The 16,057-nt window shown below is 25.7% G+C and overlaps 1 protein-coding gene across 1 annotated transcript; it reads left to right on the forward strand.

The window, feature by feature from the left end:
* Nucleotides 1–2,298: 2,298 nt before the first annotated feature.
* Nucleotides 2,299–3,879, forward strand: LOC120089208 (germin-like protein subfamily 1 member 7). The gene is made up of 2 exons (XM_039046619.1): nt 2,299–2,419; nt 3,326–3,879. The coding sequence occupies exons 1-2, from the start codon at nt 2,299–2,301 to the stop codon at nt 3,877–3,879; spliced, it is 675 nt and encodes a 224-aa protein (XP_038902547.1).
* Nucleotides 3,880–16,057: the final 12,178 nt, after the last annotated feature.

The raw sequence follows: 16,057 nt of genomic DNA on the forward strand, positions 1-16,057 counted from the left end.
AGAATTTCACAAAGATTCAATTGCTTTTTGGTTCGACCTAATATCAAGGTAAGTAATCTTACTATTGGAACTATTCACGTGCCAGACATTAGATGTATGCTAGCATGATAAATGTACGATATGGCAGAATGTTAGCATGATAGACTGATAGTATAACATGATCAAAGTATGTTCTGGTACGAGATCTGAATTATTTATTTATGCACATAGACACTTGAATGCTAGTATGAGATAGTATGTGCTTCCTTATGGGTGTATTTGATCTGATGATGTTGACGTACACATGTATATTGTAGAACCATGATGTTGAGGTATATGTGTATGTTGTAGAGCCATGATGTTAAGGTTTATATGTATGTCATAAATTCGTACAGTGATGATTATGATGTTGAGACTGTGCAAATGTTCTTACTAATTAGTTAGATGCCCATTAGATTTTATGTTTCCTTTGGGATTCATCAGTTTGTGTTTCCTTCGGGATTCACCAGTTTGTGTCTCCTTCGAGACTCACCAGAGGTAGTGGGCATACTTAACTACATTAAGATAGGACTCAGTCTCCTTCTTGTTTCATGTGAATATGTGTCCCATGAGGGCTATAGTAGTTCATATGTTTCACCAAAGATGGGTATCTAGAGGACATAGATGCCCAGCCTGACCTCAGTAGTGGGGTTACTTACTGAGTATTTTATACTCATTTTTTCTCATGTTGTTGTTTTAGGTAAGGGTAAAGATGCACCGGCGATGGCAAGCGGAATTTGTGATCGAGCCACTAGGACTAGTTTTTACACTTCCACATCATGAGATTTAGAGTTCTTTTCATGTTTCTCTCAACTTTTAGTTTTGATGTTTAAAACATATTTTTAAGAATCGTTTTTCAAACTTATTTATTATCTTTTATGATCTATGGGTACCCTAATATTTTTTTAGTATTTGAATTTAATAAAAGTCTTTTGAACTTACCTTATTTAATTAGCATTTATTTTGCCATAATCGAGTATCGTTTTGAGTTCCATGCATGCATGTATTTAGTAACGATCTAACTTAAGTCCTAGGGGGTCGGGTTGTTACAAATAAACTCATTAGATTTAAATGGATGATGGTATATAAAAACAAGATATTGATTATTTTGAAACATATTTTCATATAACTAACATAGATACTATTACTTCATGATCATCAGGTGGGAAGTCGACAGGTTGACATTTCAAAATTTTATATATTATTTTACCTTAAGGATGTGCTCTTCCATCTCTATGGTTCATGAATTTCACGGATCTTCCGCACAATCATAAAATCAATTTAATTTAGGTCATGTTTGATAATTATTGGATTTTTTATTTTTGTTTTTGAAAATTAACTCTATTTCATCTACATTTTTTACCATGATTCACGTATTTTATAAGTACAATGGTTAACTTCGTAGTCAAATTCAAAAAAGAAAAACATCTTTTTTAAAGCTACTTTTATTAGTTCTCAAAATTTGACTTGGTTTTGTAAATCATTAATGAAAATTAAATAACAAAAGAAGAAATTCGAAGGTAAAAGTAATATCTATTGGCTTATTTCAAAAACAAAAATAATTACCATACAGATCCTAATTTTCACCTCTTTTTTTAAATTTCAAACACTTGACCGAGAAAATTAATTAAATAAACAACCCTCATTGATATAAACTTTACTAACTAGAAATTTTGTTCGTAATGATGATAAATTTTGAAAATTAGTAGTCCAATGAAAAACGAAAAGGTAAGTAGCTAATAAATGAATATAAATATGGATATTTATACTGGATAATATTTTTTTAAAATAATTAAGTGTGGAGTAATATTTTTAAAAAATTATAAATATAACAAAATCTATTTATGATAGACTTTTATTAATATTATGGTCTACTACTGATAGAATTTTATTAGGGATATGGTCTATCAATATTAGACCTTAAAAGTAAAATATGAATTTTTTTATACTTGCAAATTCTTTCCCATTATGTTATATCTGCAAACATGTAATTTCTTATTGCTATATTTACCATGGCCTCTAAATTAATTATGCAAAGATATTTATAGTGATAACATTAGTGGGAGAAACAATGTGGAGTTGGGAATATATTGGATAGATATCCATGAACACAAAATCCAAAAGAATTATTAAATATTGTATTTAATTAAATTTGACACATGGGTATTCAATTTCTTGAATTTAGAAGTGACTCTCTGATCCCTATAAATAGAAGAAGCAAATCAATATATTTTGCACATCACAATAAGAAATACACTTTAGAGCAAATAATTTAAGAGAATGAAGGGTTGTGGGATTACAGTTATTGCTCTTGTAATTTTGCAATCTTTTCTTGCTTTTTCCTTTGACCCAAGTCCTTTGCAAGATTTTTGTGTGGCAATTAATGATGCTAGATCACCTGGTATGTTTTACATTTTAATTATGTTTTTCTGGCAATTAATAATTTGTTTTTTTTACTTGATATTTCTCAATCAAGAAATCATTAAAATGCTTTGAAGAATAACCATTATTTTTTGGTAAATATATATTGGTGTGCTTTACATGACTTACAAAATAAGGAAGAGTATTTTTAACTATATTTAACGTTTCAATTTCTTTAAATTTGACCATAAACTTAAATATATATTGTAATCTTTACATATATCTCAGGTTTCAATAATCGGCCCACTAATTTTAACCAATAATATTGTGTAATGGTGTGCAGTAAAGTTTTGCACAAAAATAAGTTTGACTAATACACAAATTAATCATTCAAAATAGTTTTGCTAAAATTTAAATTTTTCTAACAACAAAAAAAATAGCTCTAATGCTCCTCTTACCCAATATTTTATCAGCTTTACATCGTACTTAGGCTTTATAATTCATGAAATACATAAGAGGGATTTTTTCAATGATATTTAGAGCGAGAATATATTATAGTATTAAAATTGCTAACATTTTTTTAAAAAGAAAATAAGATTATGCAACAATTATCCAACTTGATTTTTAATTATATTCCATGAAATTGAAAGTAAGTAAAGGTTTTTTTTTTTATCTTTTTATTTTAATTTAAATAACTATGCAAGTTTCCGGTTAGTTATGTTTTTACTTATATCTCTATTTCATTTTACTATTATTATTTTCTCCTATTGAAACTTTTTATTGTTATTTTTATTTGACTAATTTCGTTAAAAATTAATATTGAAAGACTAAATTATAAATCCAAAAATTAAATTTAAGATTTATTGAGAGTATAAATATTATAATTGAATAAATTTGAAAATTCATGGAGATGAAAATAATATATTTTTTTAACATTTTTGTATAGTATTTCTGAATGGCAAGTTCTGCAAAGATCCAAAATATGCCGTCGTCAATGATTTCTTATTCCAAGGACTCAACAATCCTGGGAACACGGAGAATCCAAATGGCTCCAATGTGACTTTGGTTAACGTAGACAAATTGCCAGGACTCAACACTCTTGGCGTCTCCTTAGCTCGCATCGATTACGCTCCTTATGGGCTTAACCCACCACATACCCATCCACGTGCCACTGAAATTCTTGTCGTCGTAGAAGGTAGTCTCCTTGTTGGCTTCGTCACCTCTAATCCCGACAACAAACTTTTCTCGAAACTTTTGTATAAAGGAGACGTGTTTGTGTTTCCTGTTGGCCTCATTCACTTTCAGTTCAATGTTGGCCGTACTCCAGCACTTGCTTTTGCTGGACTCGGCAGCCAAAACCCCGGTGTTATTACAATTTCTAACGCTGTGTTTGGATCCAAACCACTAATCCCGGTTGATGTTCTTGAGAAAGCTTTTCAATTGGATGCCGATATTGTCGCCTATCTTCAACGGCGATTTGGTGAACCATCTAATTATTAGAGGTCGATGTCAAATTTAGGTTCTATTTAAAATGACTTTCTAAATGCTTAAAAAGTGTTTTAGGTACTTTAGAAAGTAGTCTAAACATCTCTAATAATCTTCTATGTATTGGCTTAAGTTTGCCCCCTCCTGAATCCTTGAAGTTAAAAATAAAAGAACTTCTGATGTTATTTCTAACTTTGAGATTTTTTTTTCTTTTTTTTTTCTTTTTTTTCTTTTTTTCATATTTCTGTTTCGAGATATTTCAATCTTACAACCGTACTTGATGCTAGCTCTAACTCGTATTTATTAACCATAGTTATAACACTAATTTTTTTTTATGGTAGAATCAAATATCTGATTTCGAGATTGATAGTACAACGGTTACCGCTCATTTAGCGATAACCATATTAATATATAATAAAAAATTACCTCTCTTTTTTAATTAAAATTGCCAAGTTATCATGCAAAAGAGGTCATAATTGTTAGTAATATTCATATTTGTCGAATCTTGTGTTTAGAAGTAATTTTAAAAGGGTTAAAATTACCTTTTTTTCATATTTAAAATAACTCTAAAATATGTTTTTAAATATCACAAATTAATTCTGTTAATAAAAAAACACATTTAATAGCGTAAAATCAAACATTAAATTGATTTTGAATGATAAAAAGATTTTTTTAAAAATTGAATATGAAAAAAATGATTTTAATAATTTCAAAATCAATTTTAAACCTTTCTAATTTTTAGTGAATTGACAAAAAACATGTAGTTGATCATGTTTGAGTGAATTTATTCAGAAAAACTTAGGCCAAGATTGGTAACTATTTGGTTTTTTGTTGTTGTTTTTTAAAATTAGGCATATTTCATTCACATCTCTTACCGTGATTTGCGTATAAGGGTTAAATTCTTAGCCAAATTTCAAGAACAAAAACAATCTTTTAAAAGCTACTTTTTTTAGTTTTCAAAATTTGGCTTAGTTTTTTAAATCATTGGTGAAAAGTAGATAACAAAAAAAAAGAATTTTGGAGGTAGAAGTAGTGTCCATAGACTTAATTTTTAAAAATAAAAATAAAAAACAAAATAGTTACCAAATAGAGCCTTAACAATTAATAGTCTTTTAAAACTTTTGTGGTCTTTTAATTATTCAGTGACACTAGTAATGACCATGAAAATAGTATTTAAATATTTAAAGAAAAAATAAAACTCAAATGCAAATGTTTTCATTTCTAAAATTAACAAGAAATAGATAATATTTTATGTGATAAGAAAAATAAAATTGTATATATAAAAAGAACTTAATTTAATTCTGTCTCAGGCTAATTTTTTCTCTCTCTCTTACTTTTCTCCCCTTTTTAGTCTTTTTTGTCAAGAAGTTATTCTTTAATTATCTCCATTTTTTTCTTTTTGACCCATGCATCAATTTGATATGTAAAATATAAATAACACATTTTTTCCTATTATACATGTATCTCAGTTAGAAGTGAAAGAATGCAACAATATAATTATACGTAATTATCTCGGCCCGGATAGTTATAACTCATTATAATAGTTGTGTCTATTGGACTCAACTCAATAAACACATACATTCGAAGAATCATGTTCTATCTAGAAAAGTTGCAATTCTATCCGTACCAATACCAATTGGACTCGGTAGACATCTATACTTGAAGAGTACTCGTGCCCCATCTAGAAAGAGTAAAATAGAAAAATATTCAAAAGGTAGAAGTAAAAGAGGAAATTATTTCATTTATATATATTAGCTACAAAGCACGTGTGATGCAGATGGCTAAAATTCTTTAGAACATCAATTTTGTTAGTAAAATTTCAATAACAAATGACTATAAATTTTATTAAGTTTAAATAATAGATATCTGACATAAGAATTCAAAATAATAACATAGTTCATGGCCAAAATATAAATTTTGAATAATAGATAGCTAACATAAGAATTCAAAATAATAACATAGCAAATATAAAACAACTTGCACGTATTTGATGATCCACAAAAAATTTGGAACATAAATTTTGATTGTGACATATAAGTTTTGAATCAGTATATGTTTCATCCAAATATAAATTATATATTTTTAACATGAAATAACAACATAAATCATCTATCTAAGAAAAACAAAATAAATCATCGACTAACTCATGAATAATATCTTTGATAATTATTGTTTTTATTGGCTTGTGATTCAAAAGGATTTATTTTCCTCCTACAACAAATATTACTATTGGAATAAATTCGAGAATAAATCAAAATAAAAAATTTGATAATATATATATTAATACCTTTATTTTAGATCTTTTGTATTTATTAAATTTGATTGTATTGCTCATGATTATTGTTACCATAGATACTTTTAACACAATGAATAAAAAATATTAAACTTAAACACTGGAGAAACAAGTAAAAGTTTTGGTTCAAACAGATAAATAAAATATATATTCTGATAAAATTGAAATAATATAAAACTAACCAAAGATTAAACTAAAAAGAACATAATAATAATAATAAAAATTTTCACGAAGTAATAAAAATTACATACTCAACATTTAAATAAAATATCACAAATTTATAAATCTTTATCATGGTTGAAAAGGAAGGACACATTCCATATGATTGTATCACTGCAAAAAGGGAAAAAAAATTAAATATACTAAATAATTTGTCAATTGGGAAAAAAATACATTTGACGAATTGAATATTTAAAAACTTCTCACAAAGAACCATGAAGTAGAAGCATTGATGTGAAATGTATAATGAATGAAATTGTGGAATCCTTTACATTCCACATCCTTCTATAATGTTGCCACTCTTTAAAGTTTGAAGTCAATTTGCAATTGCTACACTTTTTAATCTAAAATACTCGTCATTGTTAACACTCTCTCGTGAACCTTTTCTTTTACTTTCATATCCTTTTGCTCACTTTTTCCCCATTTTCAAATCTAGTTTAATTTCTTTATTCTTTTTTTAATATCTTAATACTCTTTTATATATTAAATAATTGACTAATTAGGAAAAGATCCATTTGGTAAATTGAGAATGAAAAAGCTTCTTGTAATTTATGTCAATGGTCTCTTTCAAAATAACAAAATTCTTTTAATAAAAAGAATGAAACTGAATTTTCGACTTACAAAAATTAATATTTGAAAATAACCCAAATATTTTAAACAAATCTACTCATCGACAATGTATCAATATTTTATTTTAAAGAGACTACGAATATTTAAAAAAAAAAAAAAAAACAAACAATAATAAAACAAAATTTAAATATGAAGATAACAATCATATCTTTTTATCGAAGAAAATAAGTTTATTGACTATTAAAACTTCATTCTGGTAGGATCCAATATTTTCTTTATGAAGAACGAAAACTTCAGTTATCATTCAACAATTATTTCTATCATAATATTCTGAAAATGGAGATGGAGAGCTAAAGAAAAATAAGAAAGTTTGTATTTATTCTTTATAAGGAATGTGCTACAAATTTTAGTTATCATATGAAGAGATATGTCAGGAGAATTCCATAGAATTTGTAAAAGGTGTAATTATTATTGATTAATTATTTTATTTTTTGCTTGAGATGTACGCTCATGTAAGAGGAAATAGAAATTAAGGTTTAGGAGGGCAATATGGAAATTGTGGACAATTTCAAGGGCACAAAGGAAATTATACTAGTTTAAGGACAGGTGGATCTTATGTGATTAAAAATCTTTAGATATAAATTTTTTTAAATGAATATGGTTAAATGTAAAAGGAATGAAAAGGTTAAATGACTAAAAATATATTTTACTTGGTTAGTTTGGGAGAAGGAAAAACAAAAAGATTTATGATGTGAAATGATGCTAAAAAAAAAAAAAGACATATAAGGATGTATATGTTAAAAATACATAATAATAAATACTTATATCTTCTTAAAATAGAAAAATAAAAAGGGAAGAAATTGTTTATATACATAATTTCGATTTAATTGAAAAAGAATTGAATATCCATAAAGTCTAATATTATACATAATTGGGATTATTATTGCGAAGGTGAAAATAATCATAAACTATCACCTTAACATCTGATTTTGGAGAAAAAATTTGAAATTGTTTTTTTTTTTTTTTTTTTTTTTTGAGTTATATCTTCTTGAAATAGAAAAATGGTATAGATATTGAATCCTGTTTTCATTGAAAAATCAATATGAATGTAATTATTTTTTTTAAGGGATATGTATTTGTTAAATTAATTTTTTTAAAAAACCAACAAAGAGGTTCCATAAAGAAAAAAAGAAAAAAAAAGTAAAATAGGTAAAAGATAAAGGCTTGTTGGAATATTTAATGGTAAAAGTAAATTGTGTAATTAAATGGAGAGGTGTAATTGTGAGGGTAAAATGGGTATTTTAAAAAAAAATTAAGGGCAAATTGGAACTAAAGATTTCCTTTATGCCTTATATATTGTAAGATATGATGATTTTACATATAGTCTAAAGTAATTTTAGAAACATTTGAAAGTATCGTAAATATTCTACAACAAAATGAAAAAAACACTTTACTAGAAAAGAACACACTCTCACATCAAATCTAAAGTGGCTTGAAAAAAACCTATGAACTCACAAAGGAATATGGTCGTTTTGTGAATAGTTCAACTTAGGGGTGATATATTTAGTTACATGAAATATATGCAAAGGTTTTGTTTAAAAAATTTATTTTTACCATATGTGAAGTAGAGGAATAAGCCTTTGACTTCGAGACTAATAATATAAACACTATACCAGTAGGTTATAATCATTTTTGGCAAAGATATACAAATTTAAAATAATAGAATTCAAACAATTCTCTAAACTTTAATCTATGAATTATCTGTTAATTAAGGTCTCGTTCGATAACCATTTCGTTCTTTATTTTTAATTTTTGAAAATTAAGCATATTTTCTTCCTATTTCTTGCACTGATTTACATTTTTCTTAAATATAATTGTTGAATTCTTAGCTAAATTTAAAAAACAAAGATAATTTTTTTAACGCTACTTTATTTAGTTTTCAAAATTTGGCTTGGTTTTTTAAACAATTGGTAAAAAATAAATAACAAATAAAAAAATTTAGAGGTGGAAATAATGTCTATAACCTTAATTTTCGAAAATAATATTCTTTTGTTTGTTTAAGACAAAACCTAATAAAAGGCCTACTAAAAATACATTTAGATTGAATTCCTTACTTTTGAGTTTTAATAATCTGCCTTCTTTTTCAGAAACACTTTTAACAATCTGTTGTTCTATTTTCATTTTATTTCATCAGTGTAGTAAATGAACTCTTTTGTGGCAACTATTATCATAGTCCATAATCATAGATTACAATTTTTTAATCCATTTTGCAATATATGAGGTAGGAGAATTGAATCTCTGACTTCGAAGTCAATAGTATAAATACTATATCAATTGAGTTATGTTCATTTTGACTGACACTGTCATTTTATACTGTAGCTTATACCAAAAAACTACATTAGATTACAATCACATGAGAATGTGATCTCATGAGAATGTGATCTTTGTGTATATAGTATTTTTAGTTCAACAATATCAAGATGAAGGATTTGAATCATTGACCTCGTGGTCGAGAAAATATGTTTTAGCTACTTGAGCAAACTCAAGTTAGCGTCTATAGTTTTTGTAGCAAGGATATCAATGGTAGATCTAGAATTTCTTGTTTAGATGAATTAGTTTAAAGCTTTGCAAAAATATTAAAATAAGTCAAAAAGTTAATTAGTTACAACTTTTGTTCATGAATTTTCAATTTTGTGTCTAATAAGACATCAAACTTTAGTAATGTCTAGTATACCTCTAAATTTTCAATTTTTTGTTTGATATAATCATGAATTTTTAAAAGAATATTGAATAACTAATGACCTATTATTCTATTAAACACAAAATCCAAACTTCGTAAATTTATTGGACAATAAATTGAAAGTTTAAGACTCAATACACATTTAAATTTACACTTTTTAAAATTCATGTACCAAACAAATATAATATTCAAAATTTAAAAATTAAACTTGTAATTTAAGTGTAAGAAATATTTTTTTTGTGCAATATATATTAAATCACTGCACCATTAAATGGGTTTTCTTTAATTTACTGTGCATTTAAAAGTGTTACGATCAATATAATAGCATAACAAAAAAAAAAAAAAAATGAAAAGAATTGTGTGCATAAAGATTCAAACTTAGGTCAATTGAGAGAGAATTAAAGCATCCTACCAGTATATCAGATAGTTACTTTGATAACCAAAATGACTTTGTTCTATACAATCTATACCATCTAAAGGGTTATTCGAGAAAAATATTTGTTTTTCCCTTTTGACCTTTTAATGATGGGTTATGGGGTTATATAACATAATCTTATATTAAAACCATAAAAAAAAATAATTGTTTGTTCACGTGTAAATTAGATTTGACAATTTTGTTATTGTACATGCATAAATTATATTTTCTTTTTTCTTTTTTTAATTATTGTGTAGATTTTGAATATTCGATTTTATTGGTTTAAAAATTTGATTATCTCTGATTCTAACATTTTATATCAATGACTAAAAAAACGTAAATAATTAATATAAAACTAAAAAAATATACATTCACGTGTACATTTTATTTTTTCTATATATATGGACTCTTTCTCACAATCCAGTTGTCTCGTCTCATCTCATCTCATGCTTTCATCCTCAAAATTTTGTCCCCTCAAGTTGGACAAAAAGAATGGACTATTTGAATTCTTATTCTAAGAAAAGGAAAAATGAAAGAATTTGAAAAACGTGACCATGAAAACTACCCAATCTTAAATGTTTTTTTATACTTCTTTATCTTTTTGCAATTTTATACTCAATCTTTTTCTTAATTTTTGTACTCTTCATTGATTTTTTTTTTTAAGTCAAATAGTAGAGGAATTCAAAAATACCTTCCGTTAAATTAGTTTGAGAAATTTTGTCTTTTGCATAACAAAAAACTAGATGCTAACTTCTCTTCGATATCTCTTCCCGACCCTTTACTTAAAAAGTTTTTCCTTTTGTTGTTGGTTTTTACTTCACGTTTCTTATCAATTTTTTTTTTAAAAAACAATAAAACTAATCAAAATTCCTTTTTTTTAAAAGAAAAAATATAACTTCCGGGTTTTTCCATATTCTTTCCGCCATTGTGATTCTGCCATTATCCATTTCCTTTCAAAATTCATTCCAGAGAGATTCCTTGTTTAGTGGGAGGATTTAGATGTCAGTATTTTTCATCTTAACTATCATTGAGATAAATCTATTTGAAGCTACATATAGTTGTAGATAAACTCTATTTGTCAATTGTTTATTTTTATCAACCTTATTTAGAAATACACTGAAAGCTTATCATACGGAATCTTGTTCATCATCTCACACTATTCAAGCCTCTCTAGAATAAGGTGTCACCTTATCCTAGGGAACTACGAGATAAGGTGATGGACAAAGGAGACACACCTTAACCTGGTATAGTATGAGGAAAACTAAATAGAAGGTAGTGGACAAAGGCGACATACCTTAATCTAGAGTAGTATGGAGAGTTGATGAAGAGGGTTCACTCTCATATAAGAGACAATTGGAAGTTGAGCCAGAGGGTCACTCTCAACTGAGAAATAGTCCAGTTATATACAGATATGATCAACTATGTTATAATGTTTAATGTGAATGTTGTTTCTGTTTCTAGTTAAAGCTTTCAGTTTTATTATCCACTTTATGTATGATGCATATGTTTCAAAGTTACTCACTCGGCTTCTAGCTCATGTTTTCAAAATGTTTTCCCTCAGGTAGCAGTCACTCCCCAGAAGACATCTCTGTTGTTACTCTGCCACTCAAAGACACAAGTTGGGAAGCTTGATTGATGACTCTGTAATTATTAGTACACATGTGTCTGTCGGAGACTAGTGTTGTATGTTGGGCTCACTAAGTTGTAATGTGCATAAGTTGTATATATGTGTATTGTCTGTAAAATCCTATGAGATAAATGTGATAAGTTATGGTTGTTATGTTCAATACAAACTTGAAAATTAATGTATACTAGGATTTAAGACCTACTGAACAGGTTAGTTAGGCAGTAAGTAATCTGGGGCGAGGTGTGACAAACAATATTATAAAAAATTTGGTCATCTGTCGAAAAAAGACAACGCCAATATAATAAAGAATGAAATGGTAAAAGTCAATAAACTATCTATCTGTATCTATACTATTTAAAAGAGCTAGAGGTTATGGAGAGACTTTTGATTTCCCCTTTTGCAAGGGATATTATAGCTAATTTCACAATTAAGATCATAAAATAAATTCAATTCTCTTTTTCCCTATTTTGAGCATATGCCGTAAAAGGAAAAAAATAATAAAAAATATCTTATTTTTTTTCTTTTTTTAGCATCAAACGCAAAAGGGTTTTTTTAAAAAAAATATATATTTTTTTCCATTTTTGAGCGTCACATGTTTCTCTTTTTGGCAAAAAGATTGTGTTTTTTGAGAGTATTATCAAGAAACTAGATCATGTGAAATTAAAAAGAAAAAAAAGTAAATAACGATATTTTAGTTTGTGTTTCTTGAGAGTATTATCTTGATTTTTTTAAAATTGTTCTTAGATTAGTTAGTTTTATGTATATATGTATATATATCCAACGTCACATTAACCCGTTCAAAACATTTGATTCAAAGTAAATGATTTATTTTTTATTTTAAAATTATATTTACGTTTTTGGTTTTCTTTAAATGATCCTTCTCCACATTAACTAATTCAAAATATTTGATTTAAAATAAATAATTTAAGTTTGATTTTAAAATTATATTAATGTTTTTTCACCTTAAAAAAAGTTTTTTTAAAGAAAAAAAATTATTCCCATTAACTAATTTAAAAGATTTGATTCAAAATAAATTAATTCAAAAGATTTTAATTCAAAATAAATGATATATTTACATATATACTAATTAAATATAATTGAGGTTTATATAAACCTATTCCTTTTTCAATCTTTCAATTCTCAAATCTTTCTTTTCTAATATTTCAAGTCTGATTATTTTTCAAGGTAAGCAAATAGATATATGCAAGGTATAGAGTGATTTAATACATAAAAACACATGGATCCTCACACGAAGAAGGGAGAAGAAAACCAATTTTCTCCACGTTAAGCAATTTAATGGTTCTTAGACTTTTTTTTTTTTTTTTAACTTTTAAAATTCCTAAATGATGAAGAATAGGTGTATTTATAGTTTAGTAATTATATCTCTTTTTTTATTTTTTCTTAATTATGTTGTAAATATTATATGGATCATATGTTTAAACAAATCATAATATTTTAGAANTATTTCAAGTCTGATTATTTTTCAAGGTAAGCAAATAGATATATGCAAGGTATAGAGTGATTTAATACATAAAAACACATGGATCCTCACACGAATGACGGAGAGGAATACCTATGTTCTTCACATTAAGCAATTTATTGGTTATTAGGCTTTTTTTTTTTTTTTTAACTTTTCAATTTCCTAAATGTTAATGAATACCAATAAACTTAGTTTAGTAATTATATCTCTTTTTTTATTTTTTCTTAATTATGTTGTAAATATTATATGGATCATATGTTTAAACAAATCATAATATTTTAGAATTTTTTATTAACATTAAAAACCAATAGTTTTATTTGAAATAAAGTTTGAAATTAAGAAAATACCCTTCCATAAAAGAAAAGAAATAATAATAATAATAATTTGGTTTAAGTTGAAAATTGAAAATAATAGAGAAGTCAAGAAATTATAAAAAAAAAACTTTTCAATTTAGATTCAGTTTGATCATTATGTTATATTTATTTTTAAATTCTATTTTTAAAATTATTTGTTGTTTTTTAAATTTTGAATTTTTTTTTATCAATTTTGACTTTAACCATATAATTATTTATATTTGGTAGAAAATCAAATCAAATTTTCTACAATAAATTAAACTCCACATTCAGCACCTTTCCCTCTTTTTTTTTTTTTATTTTATTCTTTTTTTAAGAAAATAATTATCTCTAGATTGTTTTGATTGTTCTGTTATCTATTTAGTATAAAAAAAATCTAAAATTTTATAATTATTTGTTAAAATAATAAATATTCAATAACTTTTTATATTTAAAATTGTATTTATTTGTTGCTCAACTTCTCTTTCAATATTTGTATTTCAAATTTAGTTCATGATTTCTAGATTTGGACAACAATATCCTGAAAACATATAGTTTTATTTTCTTTCTTTTTAGGGAAAAAAATACAAATAATAGAAATATAATATAAAAATAAATTTACGTTTTAAATTAACTTTTCCAGATCCTATTTTGCTATTTAATATCTAATCAATAATTTAAGTCTCACTTAAACTAAAAAAAAAAAGAAGAAATATTTCTAAATTCAAAAAACTGTTTTAGAGACCAAATCGATTTATCAATTTATAGAAAGTTTTTATAAATAAAAATTAGATTAAAATTAATAATTTTAATAATTTCAGTTATTCCAAACAAAATTATATTATAGTTTTAAACAAGACTACAATATTTAACGATGCACGTATTTGATTACTAGTTATAAAAATTGCATTGAAGTTGAGGAAATGTTCGAACTCGTAGAACTATGATAAATTGGAAGCTTATCGATATTGATGATTAGGATTACAAAATAATCCACTATAAAGTGGAGATGAGGACATATTGAAGAAAAAAAAAGGAATTATAATATCTTATGATATTATTATTTACTACAATATTGACTTCGATAGTTTGAGGTTGATAAATTTATTATAGTATTTTTGTTGATATTTCTTTCTCTATTATTCTATCATAATACTTTTCGGGTATTTATCGCTTTCATTATATATCTCATCATTGAATTCTTACAACTAAGGAAATGAAGTGAAAAGTTGGTGAAAGGTCATTGCATTAAAATATCACTAAGAATGTTCCAATAAAAAAAAAATTCAAACCATGCGTGGAAAAAATCACAAGGAAAGGTCATGAAATTGATATATTATTGCAAGACAGATAATATTTATTAGATCCCAAAATGGCCAAATTAAATTAATAATTTTAATTGGAACTGCCTTGAACATGCTTTATTAAAATAAATCCTCCATTAGTTCATAATAAAGAGAATTTTGGTAGTGGTTTTTGAGCACTATGTTTAGTGGAGATATTTAGGAGATATCAAATAAGCTTTTCTTTTTCTTTTTTCTTTTTTTCTATTAGACATATGTGATACTGTGTATAGTTTTAAGAAAAAGGACTCATAAACGGTGGATGATTTATGACATATTAGCTTGTGTAATATCACTTATAAAATTATTGTCGAGATCTTAATTAATATCTTCTGAATTGCAAAATTCAAGAAGCTCTCATGACTAAATTTGAATGAAATAGAAAGGCCAAAACTAAATTCAACGTAAAGTCTCGAAACAACCTAACGACAAAGGGTTAGATAGCCTCCAAATGAAATCTTAATGTCATATCATAGATAAAATGAAAAAATTACTCCTTCATATCACACTCTCCTCTCTTTGAAAGTGTAACATCTCGAATTTCGAAAAAATTTAAGTTAGTTATCTAAAATCATTGAGTTTTAATTTTCCTTTCATTTTTGGAAATAATTTCCCTTTCGTTTTTGGAAATTGGGATTAAATAGAAATAAATGAAAAGCTTTTATTGGTTAAATTGAATTTAATTGATTAGATATTCAAACTAATTATCTTGAAAATATTGAATTTTGCATTTTGGATTTTGGAGCCAACTTAAAATAGTTAAGGGGATAATTAATTTTATATAGTTTTGAATTAATTTTATGTAGTTTTGAATTGATTTAAATATTTGAAAGGATTTATTTTGTATCAAATTGATGGATTTTATGCCGTTTAATTTTGATTTTGAAGCCTAAATTAAGGTAATTTGATAAGTTAATTGATTTATTAATTTAATATAATCATTGGAGATTTTGGAGATACTGTGATTATTTTATTTATCTTTTTAAAATTTGAAAAAATTGAAAGAATTGAGATTTTTCTAAATTAAAGGAGAGTGAAAAGAGGTAGAAAATCAGGAGAAAGAAATTCGACTTTTCGGCGATAGTTTCTACATAATTATCGATTGCTCAAGTTTGAACTGTTGGATTCTGCTCAAATTTGGTCAGTCTGTTCGGGACATATAAAGTTTCATTTT

This window comes from Benincasa hispida, chromosome 10 (genome assembly GCF_009727055.1).
Source record: "Benincasa hispida cultivar B227 chromosome 10, ASM972705v1, whole genome shotgun sequence".
Lineage (NCBI taxonomy): Eukaryota > Viridiplantae > Streptophyta > Magnoliopsida > Cucurbitales > Cucurbitaceae > Benincasa > Benincasa hispida.

Bases quoted from the DNA above. Each gene is read 5' to 3' on its own strand.
- LOC120089208 (XM_039046619.1), top strand. From the start codon at position 2,299: ATGAAGGGTTGTGGGATTACAGTTATTGCTCTTGTAATTTTGCAATCT. The intron at 2,420-3,325 runs GTATGTTTTACA...ATTTTTGTATAG, and splicing joins TAATGATGCTAGATCACCTG to TATTTCTGAATGGCAAGTTC.